Raw genomic sequence first — 13686 nt, forward strand, 5'->3', positions numbered from 1 at the left:
TGGTCTGTTTGTGGGGCTCCCAGCAGTGGGATCGGGACCTGTCCCTGGCACTTTGAGCTGACTTTTGGGAACCCATTCCCCATGCTGGGTTGCCTCATGCAACCTTGATACAGGGGGAGCTTGGTCCTGCCTCAACTTGATGTGCCAGGCTTTGTTGACTCTCAGGGGAAGCCTGCCCCTTTCAGGATGAAGATGGAGGAGGAGTGAATGGGGGGGCGTAGAAGGACAGCGAGGGGAGGGGAGGGGAGGAGGGGGAACTGTGGTCAGTATGTAAATATGCAAAATAAATGAAAACAAATTTTAAAGAGAAAGAATTGAGTCTTGGACTTCAAGAAAATGATACACAGACCGAAGTATTATCGGCAAGCCAAGAGCCCAGTGTCTCACTCTGGGGTCATCACCCTCCCTCACGTCCTTAGCTGATCGACTAATGCAAACTGCACAATTCCTGGGCAGAAATGGAGCTTTAGCATGTATTTTTATTTCAAGAAATGCTCATCCTGTAGGAATTTCAATCCCTGCCAAGTGGCTTCTTTATATTTTTTTACGTGAAGTTTTGTCTTATTTAACTATTTGAGAGGAAAAAGCAGTCCATTTTGTCTGTTTCCCATGGGAAGAAGGGATCTGTGTGGCTGCAAGTGTTAGCACGTTACCTCCAAAAGACACGGAGTAGGCTCGGATCCTGGGGGAGCAGAGTCTCCTGTGGTGCCACCCTCTGGCTGCAGATGGTATTGCACCAATCTGAGGTGTGACTGCATCACTCTGGAATATTGAGGTGGGAGTGTTGGGTCTCAGGACTGTTGGGCTCTAGGCTTGTGGTCGGTGGAGACCAAGAATGCAACAGAGGGTATAGGTTAGCCTTGCTCCCACTTCCTGATCTAGGTCATTGTGTTATATTCTAGCCCTGAATCATTGGGCGTGGCCGACCTGTGCGTGTCCCAGTGTAATGAGACTGGACCCCTACCAGGTGCTCCATAGCTGGGGTCCAGATTCCCAGACATGCAACATGGCCCTGAGACACTCTGGAAAGCTGTGCTGTCACTGGGTCATTCCAGGTGCTCCATAGCTGGGGTCCAGATTCCCAGACATGCAACATGGCCCTGAGACACTCTGGAAAGCTGTGCTGTCACTGGGTCATTCCAGGTGCTCCATAGCTGGGGTCCAGATTCCCAGACGTGCAACATGGCCCTGAGACACTCTGGAAAGCTGTGCTGTCACTGGGTCGTTCCAGGCTGAGCAGGGCTAGCTTCAAGGCCACCAGGAATCAAGAGTAACAGGCGTTTTCCTAGAGAAGGGCCAGCCTGGGTCTGGAGTGATCTGGGGCGGGCGGGGGTAGCATGGACCCTACTCCTTAGGATGGGTTTCAGGATCCTCTTGGGCCCTGGCTTTCAGCCCTGACTCCTGTCCACAGAGGAGCTGAACAGAACTAGGCTGACCCCAGCCCAGGCCAGGCTCTGGGATGGCAGGACACGGGATGTGGAGGAGGCAAAGGGCCCGGCAGGGGCAGATGGGAATCGGGGACCCCTATTGGCTGGGCTGGCCTGGGTATCCTGGGGCTTGGGAATCCTGGGCTCATCTGCCTGAGTGTCCTAAAGGCTTTGTTAGCTTTGGTCTAGACCCATGCAGGGCCCAAGGCAGACGACTTTACACTCAGGACTGACAGTGACCTCCCTCTGATTTAGGATGAGTGTCTACTGCTGTTGGGGCCCAGCCCAATGGGGTCTCTGTGAGTTGGGGGTCAGCCTACAAGTGCAACTTGTTTTCCAGTCCAAGTGCTTCCTGTTTTTTAGTACTGGCTTAATGCCCCAGCCTTGACCCTCTGACATCAACATTCAGCAGGAGGAAAACAACGATCTCTTCTACCTGGGGTTTTTCCACTGTGCTGTAAACCTGTATATAAAGCTCCTCCCTCTTACAAGAGGGAGACCTCTTAGCACTTGCAATGAAGACACGCACACACACACACACACACACACACACACACACACTCTCACACACTCCTGGCAATAAAGGCAGCACATGCATTCTCTTAGTACAAACAAGTGGACGTCTGGTCTTTCTTTCCCTGATACCTTGGAGTTGCTTGTGGCGCTGGCGCCACATACTGCCAGGTACTCCAGGCTAGAGAAACAAGAATCAAAAGAGTTGAACACTTGGCCTGAGAGGACTGCCCACCAGGGGCCAGCATTGGGGAACCAGCACGGAGGGGAGAATTGTCTCCTGGAGGGGGGGCTGTGACCCAGGAGAAGGAAAAAGACACACAGGGTCACAGTGCTCAACTGTTGAACACCACCTGGGGACAGGTGGCTCCTGACTCCAGAAGACAGCCACAGAGGTGGTGGCACGAGCTGGGGTCATCCAGTGGCCTGGAGGCATGACTCGTGATTCCACTCCTAGGCATTCCAGGGCCTGTTGGCAGTCACTTAGCATCTGTGGGTGCCGGAAACGGAGTCAGAGCTGGACAGAAATGACACGGGTTTATCCTTACAACCGAAATGTACATTCACTTTTAAATTTTACATTTTCTTTTTTTTTTCAAAATTAAAAAGCTTATACCAGACTCATGTGGTATGCTCAGCCCTAGGCTAAGCCCTCTGAAAATATGAATTCACTTCTCTCCATCCCAAGTCACAAGGAAGCTGCCAGGCTCATGTCCCCCTTTTCTTTTGGGGGGCATTTAGAGACAGGGTTTCTCTGTAGCTTTGGAGGCTGACCTGGAACTCACTCTGTACACCTGGCTGACCTTGAACTCACAGAGATCCACCTGCCTCTGCCTCCCGAGTGCTGGGATTAAAGGCTGCGTGTGCCACCAACGCCCGGCTTTGTTCACAAATCTTAACCTATGATGTTTTCGAGACTTCTCAACATGTGACTTCATAGACATTTCATAGTGAAAATGGTCAATTTTCAAAAGTATTGGAAACAGTGGTGCAGCAAGCGTCAGACCACCAAAGACTAGGAACATGCTCTGGGACACATCTCTACCAAAAACTGTGTGTGGATATCCACCCCTCTGCCCCGTGTATGTGGATCTGCCCCTGTACGTGAGCATGTGCGCACCATACTCACACACTTCTAGAATAGCTCCAAGCTGACCCATCACCACACAGCACAGACACATGACTCCTACATCCTCTGTATACAACGCCCAGCACAGCCACCCCACATTCATGCATTCTTTTCTCACTTTACACCCTGGACCAAGTTCAGCCACATCGTGTGACAGGACTGTGACCCTGACCCTTCAGTCACAGCAGGATTCCTGTCCTGGCCATCTGTGCAGGCCATGAGGACCTCAGGCTGCCAACCTCCCTGGGTTCAGTGTGGCCATGAGGACTGTCTCTGCTCCTAGGATGTTGGTGCAGCAATTATGATGCCACCCCCAGACCTGATGCGTCTATAAACTTCTGTGGGCCATTGGGGAATTGGGGTTCTGTCACCCATTCCCAGGTTAGTCACAAAGGAGTCTAAGGGTTCTTGACAGGGACCTCTGCCAGGATAGGTAAGCAGGGGGGCCTTAGAGAAGGTGAAGGGGCAGGCGTGGGAAGGCCTGAAAGATCTTTCTCCTCGGTGTGGCCTCACCAGCAGCCAGGAAACCAGGGCTATGCCCTTGCTTTGGCCTCTAGGCCTACCCTGCCACATGCTCTGACCCAGGAGCTCCTGGGATAAGGGGTGGCCTATCTTTGAGGGATAATTAGCCAGTGTCCTAAGGGGAGGAAACTTGATAAATAACAGCATTGGGTTCCTTGTGCCAGGCCCAGACCCCAGGAACAGTCATTGAAATCTCCGTTGCAGGTTCTACTGTAATCCTTGGGCCCACAGGAAGTCTTAGGCCTTTCTCGACTGTGCCAGGTGGACAGGCCCAAGTTAGCTAACCCTGGGCTTTTTGCCAGTCTTTGTAACCTTACTTTTTATTATCACTGTGTAAACACGAATCAGGAAAGAAAGGTTAAAAAGGACTCACACTCACCTGTCCTTCCAGAAGCTTCTGTCAGGTCAGGGAGAAAGGTGGGTCTTAGCAACTGTTTATTGATAAATGGTTTCCATGGAGGGGAGCCCCGAAGTTTCAGGAGGTGACTGACGCTTCTGTGAGCAAGACAGCTCAGCTGGACCCCAGTGGCTACAGCTCTGGTATATAAAGCTACAAACTTTTGCCACTATACTCCTTTGTGGGTATCTGGGTATCCACAGAACCCGGGGACAGCTTCCCTCTGGGAGTTCGGTATTTGGTTTTCTGCCGGTAGAGCAGATTTCTCTGGAAAAGGCGGGGAAGGTGGCCCTGATGGAGTAGGACAGCCAGGATCATCCCTGCAAGAGATGGGGTTAGATTGTAGACCAGAGGCCAGGCCCTCCCTGCAAGGCTCCTACCTGGGCTCTGGCCTGGCTCTTTCTGGCCATGTTCTTTCTCCGAGTCCAGCCTCTTAATGCCCAGAACAAGCTGTCTAGATAGTTCATGGAGCCCTCGTGGGAGGTTAGGATGCTTCTAGATGATGTTCTGGGGACCCGGGACTCAGGATGCCCAAACAAATGTCCCACACTGTTTTCCAGGCTGCCTCTATGGGTGGCGTGGTGGGCAAAGCTGCTTTCAGTGAGCTAAAGTTTGGGGTGTGTGCTGGGTGCTTCTATGTTTTGTTTTTGTTTTTTTTCGAGACAGGGTTTCTCTGTATTGTTTTGGAGGCTGTCGGTCCAGCCCAGCCTCGAACTCACAGAGATCCGCTTGCTTCTGCCTCCCAAGTGCTGGGACTAAAGGCGTGCGCCACCACCGCCCGGCAATGTGCTGGGTGCTTTTATGCCAACTTGACACAAGCTAAAGTCATCTAGAAGAAGAAGCCTCAGTTAAGGAAATGCCTCCACCTGGTGGTGGTGGCGCACACCTTTAATCCCAGCACTGGGAGGCAGAGGCAGATGGATCTCTGTGAGTTTGAGGCCAGCCTGGTTGAGCTCCAGGACAGCCAGGGCTACACAGAGAACCCTGTCAAAGAAAAGCCTCCATAAGAGTGAGCTGTAGGCCATTTTCTCAATTATCACCAGTTAATGGGAGAGAGCCAAAATTGTGGGTGGTGGTCCTGGATTTTATAAGAGAGCAGGCTGAGCGAGCCAGAGGGAACAAGCCAGTAAGCAGCACCCTCCATGGCTTCTGCATCAGCTCCTGCCTCCAGGTTCCTGCCCCGTGTGAGTTCCTGTCCTGACTTCCTTTGATGATGAACAGTGATGTGGAAGTATGAGCCAAAAAAACCCTTCCCCTCAACCCTTTCCTCCCCAGGCTGCTTTGGTCACAGCAATAGTCACCCGAGACAGGGAAAGAGCAGGGCTAGACCTGGGCTGGGAAGGACTAGGGAGAGGGAAGCCGGCTCAGTCTTCATGTTTTTTCTGATATCCTCCGTCTCCACCTCCTCCAGATTCTAGAGGGATCCGATAGAAAGTAGGAGAGATCCCAATCTGCAGTTTCCACTCCCATCTCTCCTCTGCCCCTCCCCCATCCACTCCTCCAAAAAGGGCTGGCCTCCCATGGATATCAGCAAAACATAGCATGAAGTTAGGCAATGCTCCTCCCCGCATAGTAAGGCTGTACACGGCCACACAGGATGAAGAATGGGTCTCAAAAGCAGGCAAGAGTCAGAGACAGCCCCTGCTCTTACTGTTAGGAAACCCACAAGGGGACCAAGCTACACAACTGTAACACATATGCAGAGTGCTTGGTAGTCCCATACAGACTTCCTGGCCCTATGAGCCCAGATTAGTTGATTCTGTGGGGGTTTCCCCTTCCTTCCTTCCTTCCTTCCTTCCTTCCTTCCTTCCTTCCTTCCTTCCTTCCTTCCTTCCTTCATCTCTCTCTCTGTCTCTCTCTCTCTCTCTTCCTTTCTTTTTCTTTTTTTTTTGTGATGTCCTTGACCCCTCTGGCTCCTGCAATCCTTTTTCCCTCTCCTCAGCAGGATTCCCTGAACTCTGCCTAATGTTTAACTGCCATGTTCTTTGTGTATGTGTGCGTGTGTGCGTGTGTGTGTGTGTGTGTGTGTGTGCTGTTTTGTTGTTTCTTTGTTTATTTTGTTTTTGTTTTTTTCTTAGACAGGGTTTCCCTGTGTAGCACTGGCTGTCCTGGAACTTGCTCTGTAAACCAGGTTAGCTTCGAACTCACAGAGATCCACCTGCCTTTGCCTTCTGAATGTTAGGATTAAAGACAACTACCTCGTTCTTAGTTCTCAATTATGACTCTCCCTGCTCTCTGTCTCTCTCTCCCCTATCCCGTGTGTGTGCGTGTGTGTGTGTGTGTGCGTGTGTGTGTGTGTGTGTGTGTGTGTGTGTGTGTTTCTGCATCTCAGTCATATGTACATTCTGGTGACTTGATCTCAGTTCCTTGTGTGTTAGACAAAAGCATTTTATAGCACAGAGCCACCTCTCCCACTCCTCAGTGCTGAATTCTAAATAACCTTTGTAAACTTTTGTTTTGTGTTGACAACTTCTAGATGAAGATGGTGACTAGAGCCAGGCGTGGTGGTACATGCCTGCCGTTCTGTCACATCAGGAAGGAGGACCACAGTCTGAGGCCAAGCTGACCAGGCCAGAAGTGATCCCCCCCACGCCACTCCCTCCCCCCAATGAATCCACATCATGAGGGATGAGCATGGAGGCAGCCTACCCAAAGTTATGTCAAAAACTGACCTATCAGGGTTGAAGAGATGGCTTAGCCCATAGAGTGCTTGTCTTATAAGTATGCGGGTCTAAGTTTGGTCTCTAGCATCTATGTATAAAAAGCTAGGCAAGCCAGATATAGTGGCACACACCTTTAACCCTAGCACTCAGGAGATAGGGGCAGATTGACCTATATGAGTTTGAGGCCAGCCTGATCTACATAAAGAGTTCTAGGACAGTCAGGGCTACATGTAGAGACCCTGACTCCAAGCTCACCCTCCACCAAAAGCAAGATACAGTGGTATGTACTTATAATCCCAGCTCTGGGGAGGAAGGGACAGTAAGATCCCTGGGACTTGCTGCTAGCCAGTCTAGGCTAATCAGAGAGTTCTCAGAAAACAAAACAAAACCAATAACAAAGGAATGACACCCAAGGTTGACCTCTGGTTTCTGTGTGCATGGGTACCCACGTGTATACTCATATATGAACACATGTACACACATGCACATACACCTACACACAAGTATATTAAAGTGGAAAAATCATAGAGGAATCCCGCAGTGCGTATTTGGGAGCAAGGGGATGCATTGGAAGCAGTCCAAGTGGCCCAGGTGGGTATAGGGCACCTGGGGCAGAGAGGGTGGTCTCATCTTTTCTAGCACATGCAAAGAACCCAGGTTACAACGGTGAGACCATGTCAGCCATCATCCCAAGCTTGTGTTTGTGGGGAGAGCTGGGGCTTCTGTCTCTGTTCCCCTCGGGTTTTGGCTCTGCCCTGAGTTCTGCCAAGCGTGGACCTGGAAGGAGCGGAACATTTCCGGGTAGATATCAGTCATCTGCTAAAGCTGTGGGCAGAGTGGGGAAACCTAGTGCCTGGGCCCAGTGCCAGAGAGGAATTTGCCAGAACCAGAATTTCCCAGATCCTGTAGTTAGGGACATCTGGTGGCCTTCTCCGGATTACTCTTGCCCAAGGACTTTCACTGCTACTCTTCTTTCAAATCTACGGTGGCTGGCGGGGGTCCCCTTTGTGCTTCAGGTAGTCACAGGGCAGATCTACTAGGAGTTACAGGCCCTGACCACCCAGGCCTGCAGTCTGGGATTATCCAAGCATAGCCTCTGTGTCCCACAGGCCCCGCGATGGCAGCGCCCAGAAACACAGCTTTAACTGGGTATGTGAGGATGTCCCGAGAGGAAAAGAACCCCAGAAACACTCGAACTCGTGGAGCTTGTCCCTGCTGCCCATACAGAGCCCTCGGAGGGTCCAATTCTCCATACCGTACACTCCACCTAACACCATCCCCTCTCCTCTGTGACAATCCAAACCAGACATACCCACCTTAGTCACTTCCTCCAACTGTCCACACTGCAGAGACTAGGAGAACAGATCTGAAATCCCTGTCCCCCAACCCCCAGGATCCCAGGGAGCCAGGAAGGGTGGCAGCATGGTGAATCTGTAGCCAGCAATGCCCTGTGTGTCTGTGTCTGCCCATGGACACTACCCAGCCCAGCCTTGCCCGCACCGCTCACCTGCCACAGGGCCCAGGCAATACACATGGGTGTACTCCAGCAAGGTGTTCCCAGAGCAGTGGAATGTCACAGAGGCGGCCAGGGCAGGATTGAAGAAGGCAGATGTGTAGGGCCCAGCTGTGGACAGAAGCACAGAATTCTCATGGGCTGGCTGTGACTGAAGCTGCCACCTCTGAGACCACACTGCTGGACATGGGATTGGGCTCTTAGCACTAGGGCACTGGGGACAGCTGTCGCATGCTGGTGAGCACAAGGGATCAGGGCTGCTGCAGCCAAGACCAAAGGTCCCAGGAGAGCAGCCGCGACCAGGCTCGCGCCAGGGATGCCTGACACACTTCCCCACCCCTCACCCTGAGACTCCAGACACACCAAGAGAGGGCCAGAGCCAGAGAGAGGATTAAAACAAAACACAAAAAGTAAACAAGGATGGGGGCAAGGCCGAGACAGGGAGGGTGAGACTGAAAACAGCGAAGGTGACAGATGTCACTTTCAGGCCTTGGGAGAACTACAAAGAAGTTGTCACCTGCTGAGTGGCCTCAGGAGAGAAGCGGGGTGAGGGGAGAAGCAGGGTGAGGGGAGCAAGCAGTTGAACCAGCTACAATCTTTCGGGCCACACCAGGAAGCAGGACAATGGCAGCCGGCAGGCAGGCAGAGGCTGTGTGGGCCTAGACCTGGGCGCAGGACACAGACAGCTCTTCTGTGGGAGGTGGGAACCCTGACCCACAGCCCGGGCACAGCCATTCCTGTCCACTCTGCTGCAGGTCACCACCCTCCCGCATTCTCTATACTTCTGGCTTCAGTTTATTCTGATCAGGGTGCTGGGGTCCTTCCTGTGGTCTTGCTAGTATGGGTCTCCAAGTCTTGGGCTGGCTTGGCTCAGCATTGACTTGTGCTGTTACTGCTTCCTAGGATCTTGGTCTCCTGAAAAGAGCCTTTGGAAGCCTCAGCTCTGGGGCTGGACAGACGCCGCAGAGGTTAAGGGTACTGGCTGCTCTTCCAGAGGTCCTGAGTTCAATTCCTAGCAAACCACATGGTGGCTCGCACCCATCTGTAATGGCGCCCTCTTCTGGCCTGCAGGCATACATGCAGACAGAACACTGCATAATAAATAAACAGATCTTTAGAAAGAAAGGAAAGAGAAAGAAACCTCAGCATCTGGCATGAAGAAACATCCACAGAACCCACAGCTCTTAGAAACAGCTGGTCAATAGCATCTTGGGATCCCTGTCCTGGGATCCCATCTAGGGATGCCTCCCTCCAGGTGGATCCCAGGATAAGAAATCATAAGATGTGTCACCCTTTTGGGGGTGTTCGAGGGCTCAGGGGCATTCAGAGCACAGCTGTAACCAAGTCTTAAACTGCCTGGCCGCTCCAGCTACCCCAGATGTAATGAACATTGCAGCTAGGAACTGCAGAAATATATATGGTACAGGGCCCCCCTGCACTCAAACCCGGGTCTAGCCTTCCAGTCCCTACCCACCTGTCAGGGACCCAAGAAGTGACTACAAGGACTTGTGGGTCCCCTGCGGGGTATCAGTGAAGGTCCAGCAGAAAGGGGAGCAGTCTCACCTGTGTAGGCCATGACAGTGACCAGCAGGGCCAGGGCAGGCACCCTGTAGACAGGAAGGCTGTGCTGCAGGCGGAGGAGGCTCAGATGGAAGAAGAAGGCGCAGGCCCCCTCCACCAGCGTGCCCTGCAACATGGACGTGCGCAGGGTTGAGCTGCAGTGCACGGACATGAGGCTCTGCAGCATGTGTAGATCGCTGAGCTCCCAGGTCCAGCAGCGCTGGGTCAAGGCACAGGCAGCCTGAGCGCCCAGCACCTGGGCCACCACTTTCAGTAGAGTGCTGGGCAGCGACGCCTCTGCCATGAGGAACTCCTGTAAGGCCACAGTGGGGTTGGCAGAGGCCCCATCAAAGGTGACCCCATGCACCACAAAGAGCAGGAAGACCAGGGTCAGCAACAGGTCGGGCCCGAAGCCCCCGGCCCAGGGGCCAAGTTCCACCAACACACGCAGCTCTAGGCAGCAGGCTGCCAGCTGGGCAGCGCCCAATGCCTCCCGGGAAAAACTGACGTAGGTGTCCGGCGGGAGAAGGGCTTTGGATGCTCTCCTCGCCACCTCACAGAGGGCACAGGTGGCAAAAAAGAAAGAGAGGGACACGTTCAGACTGGCCATCACTCCAGGATCTGCGAGGAGCCCTGCTGAGCAAGGACCCGGTGACGTGTGGGAGACTGGCTGGCCCCACAGCCCAGGGACAGAGGAACTGTGGGAACACCACACCTGTGACCCTCGCAACTGACACCACTGCTCACAATGCCAAGTGCTGCAAGGAACACCCACAGAGGGCGCGGCCAGCTTGGTGTCCTCCCTGGCCGAAACTCCCACTTCTCTCTCTCACCAGCCTGGGCACTGGAGACAAGCCACTTTCTTCAAAGCCACCATAAGCTCTGTGGCTCGCACAGGGTCTGGCACCAAGACCACAACACCTCTCCCAACATCTGCACTTGACCCCCGTCTCCCTGCAATTGTACTGTGTCCCCTCCTGGGTAGGGTCCTTAGAGATGCAAGCTAACTGGCGGGCCATGGATCTGGTTGAATGACCATAATACCAGCTGCAAATCAATGGATCATCACCTATCAGGTCTGACTGATGTGCCCTCAGACAGAAGCCATATGTGACCTGATGTCCTGCTGGCTCTGAAGGGAAGCATTATTTTGCTACTCTGTCAGCAGCGTTTGTGCAATTGCTTTGACTCACGGATTCCTAGTTCTCAGGCAGTCATGACCATCAGCTCTGGATGATGTCACAGTCTGTCTCCTCAGGGACTTCCATTAGTTCTGCCGTCTTGTTGTCTTCACACGATAGTTCCTGCTCCTTTTGCGCCAGAGCCAATTAGGCACTCAACAACCACTGCCACCAGCAACATGGAAATGATGGCGTTTACCACCAGTAGATAATCAGGATCCAGCTCTCAGGGCCGGATGCTCCAGGTCAGTGGGCTACGGGAGCCTGGTGTTCTCAACATACAGTGGAACCAGACGCTGGGAAGGCCGTTGCAAGGGAGTGAAACCTGCAGACACCGTAACCACAAATCCTTACTCCTCTAAGCTGGTTCAAGGGGGACAGCTCTTCAGGCCCTCCAAGCATCACCATCATCAGGGCAGTGCCCAAGCTATTTCCCTGGGAAACCCTCCGGACTCTGGTGTCATCGTCATTTGAGCACCAATAATGAGGGAGTCAAGGGACATGTCAGCTAGCAGACCTCCCGCTTCCCCCCTCCCAGTCCAAGTTGGGAATGCACAGACCCAGACCATCACTTGCCTCCAGGGCAGACTATTTGCTCCAAGCAGAATAGCGGCAGCAGTATCACTCAGATACCCACTGCCTCAGCTCCCTCCATTCCTGCCGCGTAGTGTAAACGCTGCTCAGCTCTCCTCTATTCCAAGCCTCCGGGTGATTCACCTCAGAACTGGGTACTTCAGGGAACTAGAACTTTCTCCCAGTCTGCCACTGGCTATCAAAAATGCCCCAGTTGATGATGAGTTCACCTTGACCTCCATAGGACACATAATGAGACATCGGGTGGAGAAGAGAACAGCCCTGAGCCCTGTCCCCAAGCTGGTCAGAGGACCCAGTGGGACACGTGCATCTGTCCCTACTGTAAAGGCAGCAAAGGGAGGGACTCTGGAGATCCGGGCACAAGCACAAACTGCACATTTGTCATATTGGGGTATGGCAAAGAGCATGGCAAGACCTCCTACTGTGGAGCTGGCTTGCAGAGAAAAGACACTGCCATTGGCCATGCCAGAGGAGAAGCAAATTGCAACTCAAGTTCCAGGTATCTGCCCACCAGAAGGAATCATCAGGTTTCGGCATGGCAGACCCTGGGGTGTCTCTTGCTTCTGCTCTGTCTTTACACATTTGTCACAGCTCTCTTTTCTCTGCTATCTAGTGTGGTGTGAGTGGATGTAGGGAGATGTCTACTGCATGTAATATAATGTGTTTATCTTTTGGAAACATCCTGCTCTATGGGGCATTTTTACCTGTGGATTATCAAGAAGATGATCCCTCTCTAAGCTATACTGTCTAGCTTGATAAGCTTATACAGAGTTTTGATGGATAAAAATAAATACACAGATATGTTTCACAGCCAGGGTCTGTGAATTTCACTTAAGGAGTTGCATAGATTGTAGCTCAAGTTAGTGATTAAGAAAAAACAACTGAGTCCCTGAGGCCCAGATAGTTGAAATTCTTTTAACCTTAATGTCAGGAGATGTGTTCATAGGTCTCAGAGTGTGTCACAGCTGAAACAAAGCTTTGAAAATAACAAAGTTAGATCAAGATGTTTTTGTTAAATAATTTTGAGGCGAAAAACCCAAGAAGACAATCTAAAGTTTTAGGAAGGCACACAGTTGAATGAGGAACTCTTTAAGGTCAGAGAACAAGAACAAAGCAGCCCAATTATTACTAACATATTCTCCTTACTAGGTTTGTTTCATGACCAAAGGTTATGATTTTCTCTTTTTTTTAAAGATTTATTTATTATGTAATGTATACAGCGTTCTGCCTGTATGTATACCTGCAGGCCAGAAGAGGGCACCAGATCTCATTACGGATGGTTGTGAGCCACCATGTGGTTGCTGGGAATTGAACTTAGGAACCCTGGAAGAGCGAGCAGCCAGTGCTCTTAACCACTGAGCCATCTCTCCAGCCCCGATTAATTTCTTATACCCATTTCTGCCCTCAATCTCCTGATATATATATATATGTATATATATGCATATATATATATGAATTGATATATATCCTAAAGATTTAAAGTAGAGCTGTTTGATTCTTTTTCACATATAAAAGTTTAGGTTTGTAATTTAAGATTCCTTATAAGATTACCTTTCAAGATAAGCAAAAAATAATTGGCCCTTTCTTTATAATGCATCCTGCCAGTAAAAGAGCTGACAAGAACACCTTGCTTGCCCAATGGTCAATCTGTAACAAGTTGCTTGGGTATGAATGTATGTGGATTCTTGAGATAATTTATTTTTCAACTGTAATACATAAAATGTTTAATCATGTGAGAGAGATGAAAAACGTGTTTTTACCTATAATCATTTACTTGAGAAATGGAATGCAACCATTTTGACTCTCGTACTGCCTAGAAGATTCTGTCGGGGTATAAAAGCTGTGAAAAAAAATGAGAGGAGAGAGAGAATAGAGAGGGAGAATAAAGAAGGGAATCAAGAGAGTTTGTGGGTGCCTTTTCCCTAACCCCCCTCAGATAGAAAAGTCTAGCCTTGATGACTCGGTGGATTCCTGTCAAAGCCTGTGCTGCTGGAGACTGCCCCCCACCACCACCACAGTGGTAAGATATGTTTGTGTGCCATGCCCAGGGAAGCACTTGGCACATCCAGATGACCTATAGAGAAATACATACACGTGCACAGGTGAGAGGAATTTGCCTGCTCTGAGTGCACTAAGAACATCAAGGCTTGTCAAGGCCCCCTGGGTAAGGAAGGGAGGCCCTGCTCT

The 13686-nt window shown here is 51.3% G+C and overlaps 1 protein-coding gene across 1 annotated transcript; it reads right to left on the reverse strand.

The window, feature by feature from the left end:
- Positions 1–4013: 4013 nt before the first annotated feature.
- On the reverse strand, positions 4014–10895 carry LOC101837343 (aquaporin-12). Its single transcript, XM_005077210.4, has 3 exons — positions 9728–10895; positions 8159–8275; positions 4014–4308 (listed from the first exon to the last, which is right to left on the reverse strand). Exons 1-3 carry the CDS (start codon positions 10332–10334, stop codon positions 4142–4144), a joined length of 891 nt encoding a protein of 296 aa, XP_005077267.1. The 5' UTR covers positions 10335–10895; the 3' UTR covers positions 4014–4141.
- Between the last annotated feature and the right edge of the window lie 2791 nt (positions 10896–13686).

Source organism: Mesocricetus auratus, unplaced genomic scaffold (genome assembly GCF_017639785.1).
Source record: "Mesocricetus auratus isolate SY011 unplaced genomic scaffold, BCM_Maur_2.0 Super-Scaffold_100010, whole genome shotgun sequence".
Classification (NCBI taxonomy): domain Eukaryota; kingdom Metazoa; phylum Chordata; class Mammalia; order Rodentia; family Cricetidae; genus Mesocricetus; species Mesocricetus auratus.